Source organism: Lotus japonicus, chromosome 3, assembly GCF_012489685.1.
Source record: "Lotus japonicus ecotype B-129 chromosome 3, LjGifu_v1.2".
In the NCBI taxonomy this organism is placed as follows: domain Eukaryota; kingdom Viridiplantae; phylum Streptophyta; class Magnoliopsida; order Fabales; family Fabaceae; genus Lotus; species Lotus japonicus.
In genome coordinates, this window is record NC_080043.1 from 95,171,490 (window position 1) to 95,189,097 (window position 17,608).

At 35.2% G+C, this 17,608-nt stretch overlaps 2 protein-coding genes across 3 annotated transcripts; both read left to right on the forward strand.

Annotated features, from left to right (window-relative positions):
* The first annotated feature begins 2,537 nt into the window (after positions 1 to 2,537).
* Positions 2,538 to 10,428, forward strand: LOC130747746 (beta-adaptin-like protein C). The gene is made up of 15 exons (XM_057600765.1): positions 2,538 to 2,763; positions 3,654 to 3,851; positions 4,181 to 4,294; positions 4,445 to 4,695; positions 4,876 to 5,011; positions 5,461 to 5,640; positions 5,764 to 5,856; positions 6,318 to 6,529; positions 6,645 to 6,708; positions 6,798 to 6,977; positions 8,082 to 8,174; positions 8,527 to 8,921; positions 9,187 to 9,376; positions 9,459 to 9,662; positions 9,889 to 10,428. The coding sequence occupies exons 1-15, from the start codon at positions 2,677 to 2,679 to the stop codon at positions 10,186 to 10,188; spliced, it is 2,697 nt and encodes an 898-aa protein (XP_057456748.1). The 5' UTR covers positions 2,538 to 2,676; the 3' UTR covers positions 10,189 to 10,428.
* A 1,688-nt stretch (positions 10,429 to 12,116) lies between these two features.
* On the forward strand, positions 12,117 to 17,545 carry LOC130747749 (uncharacterized). Of its 2 annotated transcripts, none has more exons than XM_057600770.1 (13): positions 12,117 to 12,443; positions 12,519 to 12,616; positions 12,727 to 12,809; positions 12,898 to 13,024; positions 13,386 to 13,449; positions 13,958 to 14,055; positions 14,156 to 14,240; positions 14,556 to 14,679; positions 14,914 to 15,015; positions 15,173 to 15,237; positions 16,726 to 16,807; positions 16,923 to 17,002; positions 17,099 to 17,545. In XM_057600770.1, the coding sequence occupies exons 1-13, from the start codon at positions 12,241 to 12,243 to the stop codon at positions 17,154 to 17,156; spliced, it is 1,269 nt and encodes a 422-aa protein (XP_057456753.1). In that variant the 5' UTR covers positions 12,117 to 12,240; the 3' UTR covers positions 17,157 to 17,545. The 2 variants fall into 2 exon arrangements, 1 of the variants encoding a protein (XP_057456753.1); XR_009022470.1 differs by lacking the exon at positions 17,099 to 17,545 and adding an exon at positions 15,815 to 15,894 and having other exon boundaries at positions 12,131 to 12,443; positions 16,923 to 16,980.
* Positions 17,546 to 17,608: the final 63 nt, after the last annotated feature.

Sequence of the window (17,608 nt, forward strand, 5' to 3'; positions counted from 1 at the left end):
TTATGTTTTTTCAAATGAATTTATCTATTCAATATGTCATAAGTCGTAACTCGTAACACTTTAAAGTTGATAAAAAAAGAGTAAATAGTGAGATTCACACTTGTTTTTCACGTGTAAAAGCAAGTTTTTAACATGATCAATGATTTTATAACATTAGATGACAATTATAACAAAATAGAGTAGATTAAGCTTGAAAAAAAAATGTAGCTCCACTAAAATTCTCTCATGATTTTATAATAAAACAATCTCCAAATTTTTAATTACACACGGAGTTATGACAACTTCACCTACATCTCGATTTTCACAAATAATGTTTTTTTAATGGGGACAACATGCACATAATTGATCATCTTTCTATTAACTATTCAACAATTCAATTCCAATTTTTAAATACACTAGAGTTATGACAACTTCATATATTAATTTTATACTACTATGAACAACGATTTACTAGGGAGAGTACCCTATATTATTTTTCTCTCTTCTTTTCATATATTTATTTCATACTCATTTACGTGTAGATTTTATTTTAATAAACCGATCTTTTTTCAATAAAGAGGGAACAAATTTGGACCAAATTTTAATCAATGACCCATGCACGACCCGTATAGCTTCTACTATTGACATTTTGACAAAGTGTAACAAAGATACCTCATAAGCCAAAACCTAGAGAAACCTTCTCAAGTGACAAAATAGTCATAAACAAAGTTTAATACCATCTCAAATACACACAACATCAGACCCGTTATAACTACAAATAGAAGTCACCGAACAAGGGAGATTCATTAAAAGATATCAGGTGTCCCTAAAATTTGAATATTATAAAACAACAACTTTGGGACTGTCCCTAAAATTTTAAAATTATCAGGTGCATTGATACAATCATTCATCACATGCTAAATTCTCAACAATTACACTACTTATTCATATATTAAAGGTTACAAAAAATGAATGTTCTTATTCGTTTACGGTGAAATATGCATAAAAATAAGAGCAAAAAAGGGGGGGAAATGATTCACTGAAGTAAATATGCTAGTTTGAACTATTAACAGTTTAACGCACATTGAAGAAAACAATACTTTCATTTTATTTTTTTTGAATTTAGAAAACAATACTTTCAGATCAGCTGAAATGTGAGAAACATTTTAAGCTTGGAGCCACCTTCTGATGGCTAACCAGCGTGCATCTCCACGACATGGGATTCACAACTTGTCTCAACCTCCCAACTGTCGTGTCACACTCTTCCTCTAGTTCCCTCAACACTCCAACCACCTTCTTCCACTTCCTCCTCCTCATTCTTTGCCACACCGCTGCCACCGCCACTCCCACAACCACTTTCCCCACTCCCCTTCCCCTGCAACAATCACATAGAAAGCTACATCCTACGACAACGCTTCCCCACTCCCCTCCTATCGTTCACTAAATGTCATCGTTTGAACATGCACGTTGCCTTGTGAAAATAGATTCTCAATAAAATTCAATAGTCAATATATGAATTTGGAAAAGAATCTAAAATTTCAATATTTTTTAGAGTATTGCAATTAATTTCTTTTAATAACACATCTATTAGTACTTTCAATTCTAAAAATAAATCAAAACCAACAATGTGTTCGAATATTCATTAAAACTTAAAAACTTTTCAAGGTTCATAAAATATTTTTTCAATTCGTCGATCTAAAGCTGTAAATTTGTTGGAATCAAATAAAAACAAAAAAATAGCCCCATATTGTAAAAATTGTTTAAATTGTGTCTTAGTAGAATTAGTTGATTGATCTATTATGTATAAAAATACTCAATACAATTTTTTTAAGTGAATGTTTGATATCATTATTAATAATTTGATCTAAATTGAGGTTTATTTATTTATTTATGAATTTTACATTTTTCACAATATTTTGACTCTCTCAAAATTGTTCCATTACATCTCTAAAATCTTAAGAGTATATAGTATAAAGATACTAATTTTTTTTGCCTATGGCAATTGCCTATATTGCGTTGAGCAATACATGACTCTCAATCCCTCCGACGATTGTTACAGGCAAAGTGCGAAGGGGAGAAAAAGAAGAGTAAAATGAAAGCGGCTCCGCACTATTTAAAGAATTGAAAATTAATCGATACAAAAACATGAAATGAGCGAAAAGACATATTTGTTCCCAAAAGGTCATAAAATTATGTATTTGTCGTAGTTCTCTCAGCACAATCATCTTTAGGCTATGGTTGACATCACATTTTTGTAAGTTCAAACTTATTTTTCTAGTTTAAAAACTATTTATAAGTGTTCGATAACAAGACTCATTTTAACGCTATCTAAATCATGATCTTTATTCTAGAGACTCATTTAAATTTCAATTTTTTTAAAGCTTCAACTCATAAATAAGTGAGTAATTAAAAAAGAGTGTAAAAATAAGGTTTTGTAAATGACTCTTTTGATAGCACAGCACTGCTTAGGGGTAGTTTCAGCAGAGTCAATTTTGACCCGCTGTCTGGGACAATTTTGCCATTCTGACAAGCGCAATTGTGAATAATAATAATAATCACCCCAACGACGCCGTTTTGGAAAATCTGGTAGTCGTATCGTAACTCCTCACAACTAAACTCAAAACCGAGATTGTTTCGTCTTCTCCATCGCCATCGACATCGACATCGACATTCGAAGAAGAAGAATTGGGAGGTGAAATGAGCAGAAACGATTCCAAGTACTTCTCCACCACCAAGAAGGGTGAAATCCCTGAGCTCAAAGAAGAGCTCAATTCTCAGTACAAGGTTACGTTACCCTACCCTACCTCTCAGATCTCGATCCCCCGATCTCTCGTTGTTTTGTGCTTTCTCTTTCAAATCGTATTCGATTTCAGATCGCATTCATGTTGTTGTGTTTTTGTGTTCCTGATCTGATGGATTCTGTGTTTTTCAACCGATGCCTAGATAAATAACAATGATGGAATGATGAACTAGGCGATTTTTGATTCATGTTAATGTTAGATTCAGATTTGTAGTCTTTGCTATGCTCGCTATTTTCTGCATTTTATAGTTAGCTAGCTTGTGTGTTTCGGTGATTCCGTGCTGTGATATGCTATATCAGCTGTTGTTACTGAGCAGGTAGTTGCAATTAGGTGTTGCATTGCAAATTACCATAGTTACATGATGAATGTGTTGCTAAGATTGATTCAAGTTCTGATTTATGGTGATTGCTGTTTCCTTGTTTTTAATTGTTGGACATGTTTTCGCGGATGGATGTGTGTTTGGTTCCGCGTTGGGGAACATTTTAGGCAAAATCACTTTTCGAATGAGTGCATAGATGTTTGGGAATCATTTCAGAGTAATTGATTTCAGTCCCACAGTCAATTTTTTGGAGAAGCTAGAGAAAGTAGATTCTGCAGTGGACATAATCAATTATGAGAAATGAGATTTTTGTAACTGTATTTCACAACATTATCCTACAAAAATTGATTTTTCCATAAATCTATCGAATTTCATTTTGAACTCACTTTTAGTGTAATCAATTCTATCCAAAATCAATTTTGAAAATGCTGATCCAAGCGCGTACTTTGTGTCTTTCCTTTTTAGTCACATCTCTTTTGTTGCTATGGTTGAAAGTTGCATGTAAGAAGGCATTTGAATCTCACTTATCTTTTTTTTTTGTTCATGTTTTGCAGGATAAAAGAAAAGATGCGGTGAAAAAGGTGATTGCTGCTATGACTGTTGGGAAGGATGTTTCGTCGTTGTTCACAGATGTGGTCAACTGCATGCAAACAGAGAACTTGGAGCTAAAAAAGTTGGTCTACTTATATCTGATAAATTATGCGAAGAGCCAGCCTGACCTTGCTATACTCGCAGTGAATACATTTGTGAAGGTGAAAGCTGAAATGACCAGTCTTTTGTTTGCTTGTAGTTTTTGTGCCTTCGTTATTTTTATTCATCACAAAGTTCTTTGGATGTGGTGGTTATTGAGACTATGCATCCCCTTTTCCCTCCCCATCTTGTGGTCCCAATTTTTATACTATACTATAACTTATGATACACTGTAATTCATTCAAAATTCTCAGATTCGTTCAGCTCCAACGTGTTTATCCGAACTCTGAAATTATAATACACATAAATTGACAATTGTTTCATGACTCTCCTTGACGGGAAGTTGTATAACACATTTACTTCTCATTTCATTTTGTAAAATACTGCACAGGATTCACAAGATCCAAATCCTTTGATTCGTGCCTTAGCTGTGCGGACAATGGGCTGCATTCGTGTGGATAAAATTACTGAGTATCTATGTGATCCCCTTCAAAGATGTCTGAAGGTACTTATTCAGTTTTGTTATAATTTGCATGTGTCTATTTTTAAGTTTGAAAAGTTCACTTTTTTTTTTGTTATTTTGCTGATTACAATGATATGTTGACTTTTTGGGCCACATACTTGTAACCCTTACTTATGTTTGATATGTTGACAGGATGATGATCCATATGTTCGCAAGACAGCGGCGATTTGTGTTGCTAAGCTTTATGACATAAATGCAGAGCTAGTTGAGGACAGGGGTTTTTTGGAATCTCTGAAGGATTTGATTTCTGATAATAATCCTATGGTTGTCGCAAATGCGGTTGCAGCCCTTGCAGAAATTCAAGACAATAGTAGTAGACCCATCTTTGAGATCACGAGTCACACACTTTCCAAACTCCTCACTGCTTTAAATGAATGTACAGAGTAAGTTGGCATTTTATGTTTTTGTTATCATTATCACCAAGCTATTTTGCCTAGTTGATTCACTTGATTTTGCAGTTATTAGACACTGTTTCAGTTGTTATCAACCTGTCTTTTCCGTGTCCATCTTTTATCACATTGTTTTATTCAATCTAACCCAACTTACTTTTAATTCATCACCAGATGGGGTCAAGTTTTTATCCTGGATGCTCTTTCCAGATACAAGGCAGCTGATGCTCGTGAGGCAGAAAACATAGTAGAAAGAGTTACCCCACGTTTACAACATGCCAATTGTGCAGTTGTACTATCAGCTGTCAAGGTGATTCCCCCCCTCCCCACAAATAACGTGTTATCTTGCAATTATCATGTTTGTTAGAAATATAGTATAAAACCATTCATGTGTCATTTACCCAATAGCTTATAGCTTTTGGGGTAATTGGTTCATGTCATGGTATCATGCCTCTATGACCAAGTGGTCTAATGTTCGATCATTGTTCCCCCCATTATCCTAATAAAAGTTGAATTTTAGCTCATGGCAGGTGAGCTAGTGCATTGCCCATGCTTCAAGCCTAATGGGCTCTTGCGTGAGGGGGTGTGTTAGAAATATTATATAAAACCATTCATGTTTTCTTTACCCAATAGTTCCTCTTTTTGGATAATTGATTCATGACATAGCTTATATTTATGCATAGCTTAATTGCTCTCAAGCTGATGCTTCAGATTTCACATTTGGCATGGTTTGCTAACCATAATTTTCATGACATGTAGATGATCCTTCAACAAATGGAGCTTATCACCAGTACTGACGTGGTCCGGAATCTTTGCAAAAAGATGGCTCCTCCCCTTGTGACATTACTCTCAGCAGAACCTGAGATACAATATGTTGCACTGCGGAATATCAATCTCATAGTACAAAGAAGACCAACAATTCTTGCACATGAAATTAAGGTAATGGTCTAAGTTTTAGTTTATTTGTAACCAAGTTATTAAAATATAATACACACTAGGGAACTTATGGAAAATCATCTACTGGAGGATGGGGTGGTTACGGAGCTCTTTTTCTACATGTAGGTGTTCTTCTGCAAGTACAATGATCCCATCTATGTGAAAATGGAAAAGTTAGAAATTATGATAAAACTCGCTTCAGACAGAAATATAGACCAGGTATGCTTTACATTGTACTGCTTTCAGTTCATATTTCTCCCATTCTTCACATTTTTTCATTTGTTTCAAGTGAATTCTGTAGTGATTATAGTGAACACTACACTATGTGTCTGACCAAAGATGTGTTAATCATTCATCCTGCCCCTTGGATAAGAATCATTCTTTCACCATTCATTTTCTAATTTTACTTACTTATTTTGGAGGACACTATATCCTGTACTTTATTTCTCCTCTCTAATGAAATTTCTTCTTCTATCAAAGAACAAGCTATCCTGTTACATTGATGAGACTCACATTTCTGTCATTGTTTTGATGCAGAAATGCATCTTTTCCATTTGAATAGCCATTTAATTTCATAAAACATGTTTGCTTTTAAATCTCATTGCAGCTTCACTATATTTGGTATATAATCATGGGTCAGTTTTTTATTTTTGCTGACATACCGGTTATGATATTGACAGGTTTTATTGGAATTTAAAGAATATGCTACTGAAGTTGATGTAGATTTTGTTAGAAAGGCTGTTCGTGCAATTGGTCGTTGTGCCATCAAATTAGAGAGAGCGGCTGAAAGATGCATCAGTGTTTTGCTTGAGTTGATCAAGATAAAAGTAAATTATGTGGTTCAGGAGGCAATCATTGTTATCAAAGATATATTTAGAAGATACCCTAACACGTAAGATTATCTTTTCTTATGCTCTTTTTTCCTTAGGGGGAGGCGATAGAAGGTAGTGAAGTTAGCAATTAGTATTATATTTTAAACTTATTTGAACATTTGTTCCATTTGGCAGATATGAGTCCATAATTGCAACACTTTGTGAGAGCTTAGACAGCTTGGATGAGCCTGAAGCCAAGGTATCAATTTCTCTGAGTGCCTCTGTAATTGTCATTTTGCATTAGCATGCATGCTTATTATCTTATCGTCCCCTTTCTTATGTGGATAGGCATCAATGATCTGGATAATTGGTGAATATGCGGAAAGAATCGACAATGCTGATGAGCTTCTTGAAAGTTTCTTGGAAAGTTTCCCTGAAGAACCTGCACAAGTCCAACTACAATTGCTGACAGCTACTGTTAAACTTTTCCTTAAGAAGCCAACTGAGGGACCACAGCAGATGATTCAGGTCCTTATGCATGTTTTGTTCATAATTGTGGTGATTTGTTTTCTTGTTTTTCATTCCAAATGCCAAATGGATATTTTTGGTACTATTTCGGTTGTATTCATCTTCCCTGAATTTCCTCATACTCTCGCATGTGATTTATAGATAGGGTTAACTTGTGAGATTTACCAATTTGATAGGACTGGTACCAAGAAAGTGACAGAAGTGAAGAAATGTTTGTATTATTGATGAAGAACACTAATTTTCTAACCTGTCCAATAAGACAGGATTTAGGAAAGTATAGCAAAGAGATACAATGGTGTTGTTGAGACTTTCGAGGGGCTCAACTCTCTCCTCTAATGTCCAATTACAATCTGCATACCCCCTATCAGCACTACTGCCCCCTATTTATATTACTAACAACTAACTACCCGCCCTTGTAAGTTGTAACTACTAACTAACTTTATTTGGTTACTGAGTTAGTTGTTCAATGAAAATGACTGCAATGGATTACAGTGTTATCAAATATCTGCCATGGCGCCGCCATGCAGTTTCTCATGGTGGTTTTTTGGCTTTCCGCCATGGCTGATATCCCGCCATTATTTGTCATGTATGGCGGGGTTTTAGCTTTCCGCCATGACCCGCCATCCGCAATTAATAACACTGATGGATTAGGTCCCCTAGATCTCCCCTACACCTCTTTGCATAGACCTTCTTAATTAGGGGTTTATTACTGTCATCTCCAGGTGGTCTATATAAGCAACTTATCATTTTTCATATTGGTTGTTATACATGTTAGATCATTGCTTGCATTCTATGTTTTAGAAACTTGGTTGTTTCACCACTACCTTAGTCTGAACACTTGCACGTTATATTCTGTGGTGCATTTTTTTCTCCAAAATAAAAAATGAATGCTCGCATTTTTTTAAGTACGCCTTTGAGCCTATATCTTGAACAATTTCTAAAGTTGTTGGAACGAAGTCTGGAAGACAATTTTGCCATTCTATCCTTTGTCAAAGTTTGTTATACGAGTCTTCTTTATAGTTTCTAAAAATTTAAGCAGCTGTTTCATCTACATTCTTCAGATCCTGCTATGCTAAGTTTCACATTATAGCTTAATGGTTACAGGTTGTTCTGAACAATGCCACTGTGGAGACAGATAATCCTGATTTGCGAGATCGTGCATACATATATTGGCGTCTCCTCTCAACTGACCCTGAGGTTTGATTTCATTCTCGAATTGGAAATCAGTCTTTTTGATCTGCATTAATGTCAACATGTGGTCAATTAGTTGTGGTGCACCGTGCATATCCAACTGAGTTTGGATATTCAAATTGAACTTATCAACTGCTTACTCTTTACAGAGGAGTTCTTAATTTATTTTATCATTATGGGAAAACTATTAGGTATATCTTAGCACACTGCTATGATTGGCAATTAATTACTGCTTAGTGTCCAACCACAGGCAAATTATTGGGTTTTCCTCTCCCATATTTTTACATTTTTTAATAAATTCTTTTCTCGACACAAATTTTGAGATCTAAATTTGATGTGCCTAGCTTGTCTGTCCCAGGCAGCTAAGGACGTTGTGTTAGCTGAGAAGCCTGTGATAACTGATGACTCAAATCTACTTGATCCTTCTCTCCTTGACGAGCTTCTTGTCAATATTGCTACATTATCTTCTGTATATCACAAGCCCCCGGATGCATTTGTAACCCGCACGCACTCATCGGCCCAGAAAACTGAAGAAGATGACTATCCTGAGGGAAGTGAATCAGGATATTCTGAGTCATCTGCAAATCCTGCCAATGGTGCTGCATCACCACCTACTTCCAGCTATACAGTACCTGCATCTGTTGCACCAGCGTCACCTCCACCTGCTGCACCTGTGCCAGATTTACTTGGTGATTTGATGGGCATGGATAATAGTTCTATTGTACCTGTTGATCAGCCAGCTACTCCTACTGGGTGAGTGAAACTCAAAAGTAACAGTGTGGCTTATATGAAATTGTTTACTGTTATAAGCTATGCATTTTAGTAGTATTGTGTTTAATTTATTATCTGATAAAAGGATAAGTTATACACAAATAGGGATTTAGAATAATTTAGCGATGCTTTATCTATTATTAATATTGAAAGATGTTTACATGAGTTTGGGAAGACCTATCAGCATATGCAATGTCTGAAACCTTATATGAAAACATTACTAATTAGATCTGCGCGCTTATTGCAGGCCTCCTTTGCCTGTCGTACTTCCTGCTTCAACTGGTCAGGGTTTACAAATCAGTGCACAGCTAACTAGGAGGGATGGTCAAGTATTTTACAGTATGTTGTTTGAGAACAACACTCAAGTTCCACTTGATGGCTTCATGATTCAATTTAACAAGAACACATTTGGTCTTGCGGCTGCTGGACCACTACAGGTTTTTATTGCATACATTGTTTTTACTTGGGGATTTCTTATTTCTATCAAAATAAGCTCTAATAAGATGGTTCACCTTTCAGGTTCCTCAATTGCAACCTGGAACTTCAACTAGGACTCTCCTTCCAATGGTTGTGTTCCAGAACATGTCCCAAGGTCCTCCTAGCACACTTTTGCAGGTTGCTATAAAAAACAATCAACAGCCCGTGTGGTATTATAACGACAAAATCTTATTCCATGTACTTTTTACTGAGGATGGTAGAATGGAACGTTCCGCTTTCCTGGAGGTACATCTTTTCATTCCTTTGATCCATTTTCACTACAATAGGTTCTCACTTGACAATTTATGCCATACCTTGATTCTTTCATGCGTAAACTTTCCAATTTTTTGTTACTGGGATTGTTCTAATATATGTTATTCAGTCATGTTTTTGTTTTTGCCACTTTTCATGTTTTTGCCACTTTTCATGATTAATACTTGAAATTGAAACCTGCTCATTAACTTTGTTGCAGACGTGGAGGTCCCTTCCTGATTCAAATGAGGTTTCCAAGGACTTCCCAGTCATTGTGATTAGTGGTGTGGATCCAACAGTGGAACGACTGGCCGCATCAAACGTGTTCTTCATTGCAAAGCGCAAGAATGCGAACCAGGATGTGTTTTACTTCTCAGCTAAAATGCCTCGAGGGATACCATTATTAATTGAACTTACCACAGTTGTTGGAAGCCCTGGCGTCAAATCTGCAATCAAGACACCAAGCCCTGAAATGTCACCATTTATCTTTGAAGCCATCGAGACTCTTCTCAGGAGTTAATATTACTCTTATTTATTTTTTCCTTTTCCTTTTGCATTTGATTTTGTTTATACATTGTTTTTGTTAGTATCTTGGTTAGATATTCTGGACAGGTGTTGTAAGTTTCGAAAAAATTCATGCATTGATATGCATATAGCTCTGCTCTTGTGGACAGTGTTTGTTGAGAGGTTGGATTTGTAAAAAACAATGCTCACTTGGGTGGCATGAGCATTTTGTATCAGATATGTTTTCTTGACATCATTACCATTTCAGTGTAAAATTAACTTGACCCTATAGAAGTTTTGATTGGATCAAGTAGGAACAAATCCATGTCGATCAGTAAAAATAATAATTTCGTAATAATTCTAAATTCTCCTGGAAAGATAATATATAGTTAATTTTTATTCAATGTATTTTTATAAAAGTAATAAAAGAATATATAGAAACATATTGTAATTTTCATAATTTTAATTTTGTGATGGAAAGTTGTGTTGTGAAATCGATAGTTTAATTGTGAAAAATTCAATGAACTGGATTAAGCCATTGAGACTTGATTTGAGCCATTCAGGCTTCAGTCTTCTTTTTTGAAATAGAGGCTTGAGTCTAATTACTCTAATATGACATCCTTGGGCCCTGTTCAAAAAAAAAAAGACATCCTTGGGCCAGTTTATTTTACTCGGTAACAATTCTGGTATCCCTTTATTTTTTTTTAAAATAAATCTTGGTCTCATTCATTAGAATGAGTTTTCCATTATATATTGAAAATTGAAATTAATTTTAATGTTTCACTTCTCTACTTAATTAAATATGTTACTCCCTCCATTCTAAAAAGTTTGTAGTTTAAGATTGTGGCACAAAGAGTAAGAAAACAATTATTGATAGTATAGTTTGACTAAATTGCCCCCATCTAATTTTACTAGTATGTTGTGCAACTATTAAATTATTCTTAGATAGAGAAGAATGTAATTAACAGAGAAAGAGTTGTGGTTGGTTAATATGAAAGGTGATAAGTGAGAGAAAATGTATTAAATGAGGGTATATGTGGAAAAAATTAGCAAAAAATACATTGGCTTTCTAAAACAACAAACATTTTGGAATATTGAAAGAAGGTCTAAAACAACAAACTTTATGGAACGGAGGAAGTAAAAAGTTTTGGCCCTGTTAGTTGTGTTGGCTACTGTGTGGGCAATTTAGAAGCATCAACGTCAGTTTTTTTCTTTTTTTGTGCGTTTGATTCCGCATTGTATCTTTAATGAAGCACAAGTGTTGTGGACTGTGATTGTGAATGTGTTTCTTTCTCCTATTCTAGTTCAGGTGGAGCGTTTGGTTTGTTGGCAGCCACCTCATGCGGGTTTTATCAACTCTTTGGGCAATCTGGAGTTGTTAGGTTTTGGTGGCGCGGTGCGATGTGAGAATAACGTTTGAGTTCTTGGTTATGCTAGTCACATTAGTGTTACTGATAGCTTGCATGCTCAATTATTAATAGTTCATGGGTTGAATGTTTGTTGGCAACATAATTTTAGGCGAATTGAACTTTTTTCATATTTGTTTTTTTTCCTTATCAAGAGAGTTCATCATGAGTTCCACCATTATGCATCTATTATTAATAAAATATTAAGAAGTCTCTTCAATGTGATTTAGATCATTCACTTCGTAAGAGTAATGCTATTGCAGATTTTTTGGCTAAGTTTAGTGTCTCTTCTTCATCTTCATTGACGGTTTGGAATGTTTCTACAAAGGTTTTTCTTTTTCCTCTCCGTAGTTGGCAGATACCTTAAGTCCAATATTCTTTTTTTGCTTCTTGAAAAAATAAAATTAAAAGTATTTTGTTGTGTTACTTACTCCTGAGTCGTCACACCTCTAGTACATACTTTACATATTAAAAAAATACAAAAATTTATTTTAAAATGCGAGGTGTATATATACGTGGATGTGGCATGGGTTTTGCCAAGTATTGAAGTGAAGACTTGAAGTGGCTTCTATTGTAACACCAAAGCAGCGTGAGCAAAGGAATGGATAAGTAAACTGATAACACAAAGTGTAGAAAGCGCGGAGCAGAGTGAACTGAATTCAATGGCGCCAATTTCACTGCCTCTGAATTTGAACTTCAAGATCACCGCAACCGCCACCGCCACCAAACTCCCAGACCTACCGGAGAAGATCCGCAACTCAAGAGTCCTGGTCCTCGGCGGAACTGGCCGCGTCGGAGGTTCCACCGCCACAGCGCTCTCCAACCTCTGCCCTAGCCTTCAAATCCTCGTCGCCGGTCGAAACAGGTCAGTGCATCGCATCCATACTCGCGTGTGCTTCTAACATACATTTCTAATCGGAAAACTGCGATCGTTTGACAGAGAGAAAGGCGAGGCTCTGGTTGCGAAACTCGGCGGCAATTCTGGTTTCGCTCGTGTCGACATCAACGACGCCAATTCACTGGAAACCGCATTGAAAGGTAAAAGGATTGCGATACCGAACTGCATTTGCGTCTTCTGTTCATGAAATTGAAGATCGATTATCGATGTTGTTGATGATGATACAGTGTTTGTTAGCTTGCTTCTGCAGATGTGGATCTTGTAGTTCATGCCGCTGGTCCTTTCCAACAGGCAGAAAGGTGTACCGTGCTTGAAGCTGCCATAAATACAAAGGTAGGTTTCATATCTTCAATCAATCAACAATTCATCGTTTCAAAATCTCTGTACAGAATATGCTTGATTATATTTGTTTTGGTTGCAGACTGCATATCTTGATGTTTGTGATGACACAACCTATGCGTCGCGTGCAAAATCCTTTATGGATCAAGCGTTAGCTGCAAATGTTCCAGCTATAACAACCGGAGGAATATACCCTGGCGTGAGCAATGGTATTTGTTCACTAAATTTGTTAAACTGACCTGGATAGCACTTGATTGTCAACAAGTTACAATGTCAAAATGATATTAGCTGTTGATTTGCATGCAGTTTCTGAGTAAATAGCAATGAAGAAATATCAACTGCATGTAGTTTGATAGCTTATGTTAGGATTTTGGTTATTCATTCAAGAGTCTACTACTTTGCTATATATAATACAAGATAAAATTGCACGCTGTTTGACAGTAATATTACTAGTAGATTAGTATGAGGTTAGGGAAGATCATGATTTATGGCGAGTGAAAACCTTTCTGCGGCTGCTTTTGAGCATCTCCTATATTTTGACTGCTAATACTTCCTATATTTTTGTCATAGTCATGGCAGCAGAGCTAATCCGTGCTGCAGAAAGTGAAAGTCAAGATAAGCCAGAGAGGCTAAGGTGATGGTTCCTCTCATTTAATTCTATAGTTTTTATTTATTTATTTATTTATTATTATTATCAACAACAACATTGTCATTTTCTCTGAATGCAAACTTTTTGTGGTTGATGTGTCATGACATATCAAACCAGTTGGATATATCATCATATATTGAATTCCATGATATAATATGCCTAGACAGCTAAAATAATTGCAAACCAAACATAGCGCAGATCAACACATTCTTAGGTCCATTGTGTTGTTAAATTATTTTAGTCAAATAGACTTTCATTAATCTACATATGGAATGTAGAAAATAAGCTTTTCTATTAATGTAGAAGCCTTTTCCTTTTTATTTGTTTCTCACAAGTTGTTGAGACCTGATATGAAATAAGCTTTGCAGAGAAATAAGGACCAAATCTCAAAAAAGAACATGAGAAATAGTTTAACCAGGGGCAGAATACCTTTTTCTTTCTTTCTGGGATCTCCTGTTTATTTAGCAACTTATAAGATGCCATGGTTCACTAGGTTCTACTACTACACAGCTGGAACTGGAGGTGCCGGCCCAACCATATTAGCTACAAGCTTCTTACTGTTGGGAGAGGAAGTAGTTGCATATAACAAAGGTTGTTGTCTAGAGAGTTTATTCAAGTTTTTATGTTTGATCTAGATTAAATTACCATTTTGTTTGTAGGATTAAATGATGGTGCTGGAATGTTCAACTAGGAGAAAAGATCAAACTGAAGCCGTATAGTGGAATGCTCAATGTTGACTTTGGAAAAGGGATCGGCAAAAGAGATGTTTATCTATTGTAAGTTAGTGATATATATAACGATTTGGAAGTCAGAATACCCCTTGAATCCTGATTCAAAAACAAAATTAAAATAATAAATCTCCGTGGAGTCAGTTTCATATCATTGGTTGTAATCTACAACTGTGAAGGTCGTTTTCTATCTACAACTATGAAGATCGTTTTCTGCTACTGTACCAAGCATCCGCGATAGGATTTTGGTATTGTTTCAGTCATATATGATATGATATATGGTCTACAACAAATTAGTTTAATTACCCGTATATATTTGCTTTCTTCAGAAATTAGGATTCTACTTTAATACATGGTTTTCAGGAATTTACCAGAGGTTAGAAGTGCTCATGAGATTCTAGGAGTGCCGTCTGTTAGTGCTCGGTTTGGAACAGCACCATTTTTCTGGAATTGGGGAATGGAAGTTATGACAAAACTTCTTCCATCGGTATGCTCTTGAATTACCTGGATTGGCTTGTTTGCAGATAAGTGCAATTGCTATCACTATGCATGGAATTATTCTCTCGCTGCACTCGAGACTGAAAATATAACTTGAGGCTGAAATTTTTCTGAATACTCTATGTGTATTCCATGGCTAAGATATATAATTTTATATAAAGGTTTGCTAGTCAAAGTAGATGTTGTCAATTGTTCTGTGAATGAGTTTTGAGTAAAAATACAGGAATTTCTCAGAGACAGAAATAAAGTTGGACGGATGGTTGAGTTGTTTGATCCTGTTGTTCGAGCAGTTGATGGTATTGCTGGAGAACGTGTATCAATGAGGGTAAGGCGAAACAAAAGGGTTAACCTATTAATCGTTTTAGCCATCTTTTTCTTTTTTGAAATTCCTTTGAGTTGTTGTTATGATGTTTAATAAAGTATATAAATACTAATCATGTCATCTCCTGATCTATGTTCACAAAAACTTATCTACTGAACAGGTTGATTTGGAATGTTCAAGCGGACGCAATACAATTGGCATTTACAGTCATAGGAGATTATCGGTGTAAGTTTTCCTTCTCCCTTTCTTTTTCTTTTCTTGGGTGAAATTGTGTAATTTTAACCTTACATATAACTAGCCCTAGCTTTTAGTGCATGTAGAATTTATTAAACAATTATTTTTTTGCATTATGTAAATAATATTAGGGAATAATTAAAATATCTTACGATGGGTTTTTCTCACAAGTTTTTGGTACACTTTTGTACTAAGTTTTTTCCATGATTTTTGTTTTTCTATAATGCAAGAATTTTAATATTTATAATTATAATTATATCAATATCACTATAAAAGAGAATACAGTTTTCTGTTTCTTTTTTCTGAATTAGTTATTCGTCCGACACTTCTTGAAAAGAAAGGGATGAAAGGTGACAAGCTTTGCTAGCTTGGATTAAATATAGGTTCAAATTACCTTTCTCTCTTATATAATTATCATAGTTTGAAGTTTTAAACAAATAGTCTGTAACTGTAATGAACTCTTTGTTAGTAAACAATTATTTCCCAAAAATACTAACATTTTCAAAGACTATTGTAAATAATGAATTTAAAAATATTTAGTTTTGTAATTTTTTACGATATTGTACAGATACATACACTGATGGATTGGAAAACAGAAAGTATGCCTAATAAGGAAATTTTTTGGTGCCCGCCTAATAACCATATATGGTAAGTCTATTAAGAACATAAAGAAAGAACCACAATTACAATCATAATCAACACTCTCCCTTAAGCTAGCGCATATTTATTAGATGTATCCAGCTTGTTACATGTGTATGTTATTCTAGGACCTCATAAAGATTTAGTTAACATGTCTCCTATTGTTCCCTAGTGTTCACATAAAAAGTCTTAATGATGCTTAAGATGATATTTTTTTTCTGATGAAGTGGCAATCAATTTCTTTATGTTTAGTCCTTTGACAAAAGATATGACCGCAAACAAATTCCATAGAACCTATCTTATAAAACTTCAACTCCTGAAGCAAATATTTTAGCTAGAAAAGAAGTTCACAAGTATTATAGTCATAGCACAACTGACCTTGCAGCAAAGTATGCTTCTTGCTCTTCCACAAAATCAAGTTTCCTCCAAAAAGCACACAACCTACAATAGACTTGCTATTCACTAGCATTACCTACCCAATCTACATATGTGTATCCAATGCTATTAGTATGACCCCTGTCCTTATAAACAAATCCCTTACCAGGTAATCCTTTGAGACATCTTAGGATCTGAACAATTACATTCCATTGACTATCATAGGAGATGAGAAACTGACAGCCACACTGGTAAGAAACCCAATGTTGGGTCAGTCATGGTGAGATAGTTTTATCAATTTTGTAAAATAAAGATTATCCAAATTCAACTTTGTCAAGTGCTCATGCTATCATGTAAACATACACTTGCTCTTTTGCTAGAAATTTTACATGCCAGATAGTTATTTGCAGGAGTCCGGAATGCATGTGTTCTTTATTTTTTCTGACAGCTTTCACGTTTTTTTAGATCTGTAGGAATTGCTACAGCAGCATTCGCACTTGCAATTCTTGAAGGAAACACGCAGCCTGGGGTTTGGTTTCCTGAAGAGGTGTGTAGAATTTCCAATCCTTTTCTTCATACATTTTAAAGGTGTAAGTTTAAACATTTTCGGCAAACAAGTTTTTCCTTTGTTCCATAACTATTTCATTGAACTCTGAATGCAGCCTCAAGGACTTTCAATCGAAGCAAGAGGAGTTCTTCTTGAGCGTGCTAGCCAGGGAGCGTTTAACTTTGTAATGAACAGGTTAACTTTCTAACGTTGTGATAATATTTGTATTGTTGGCACTTTGGAAATTTTTAATTATGATGTTTACTTTTAATCTTTTTGAAAAATACACAGGCCACCATGGATGGTTGAAACAAATGCAAAGGAGCTTGGATTAGGAATTTATTTATAAGTCTTCCCATACCCAGCGAAAGTGAAATACTTCCTATTGTAGTGCAAGGCTTTAAATGTATATAGCTCTTGAGAGATCATTCCCTTCTATACTTGTATGGGATTAGTCTATGAGACGTCAAGCAGCGCAAAGGACATTAGCTATGCATATTCATAGCATTTTTTTCCTACAGAATTCCTACAGAATTTTATAACATGTTTAGATCAGGTCATTTTTCCTCGGAATCAATTCTAGTACCCAACATCTACGGATCAAGATCTTCTCAAGTAGAGACTCTCAAGTTTCCTCAAGTTGAAATTTTGTGTATCTCTCTTTACATGTATCGTGAGGAGGATCTTGTTAATGCCTATTTTATTTCCAAAGTTTCCTTATTTTCTTTACAAAAACAACTGAACGTGTCAATATGTTGTATATTTTAGGAATGACTGAGAATTATTAAAACAGTGAGCTCA

Excerpts from the sequence above, each read along its gene's own strand:
- LOC130747746 (XM_057600765.1), top strand. The coding sequence starts at position 2,677 with ATGAGCAGAAACGATTCCAAGTACTTCTCCACCACCAAGAAGGGTGAA. Across the intron at positions 4,696-4,875 it reads GCTTTAAATGAATGTACAGA|ATGGGGTCAAGTTTTTATCC; the intron begins GTAAGTTGGCAT and ends ATTCATCACCAG. Across the intron at positions 9,377-9,458 it reads CGGCTGCTGGACCACTACAG|GTTCCTCAATTGCAACCTGG; the intron begins GTTTTTATTGCA and ends TTCACCTTTCAG.
- LOC130747749 (XM_057600770.1), top strand. The coding sequence starts at position 12,241 with ATGGCGCCAATTTCACTGCCTCTGAATTTGAACTTCAAGATCACCGCA. Across the intron at positions 13,450-13,957 it reads GATAAGCCAGAGAGGCTAAG|GTTCTACTACTACACAGCTG; the intron begins GTGATGGTTCCT and ends ATGGTTCACTAG. Across the intron at positions 14,056-14,155 it reads AGTAGTTGCATATAACAAAG|GAGAAAAGATCAAACTGAAG; the intron begins GTTGTTGTCTAG and ends ATGTTCAACTAG.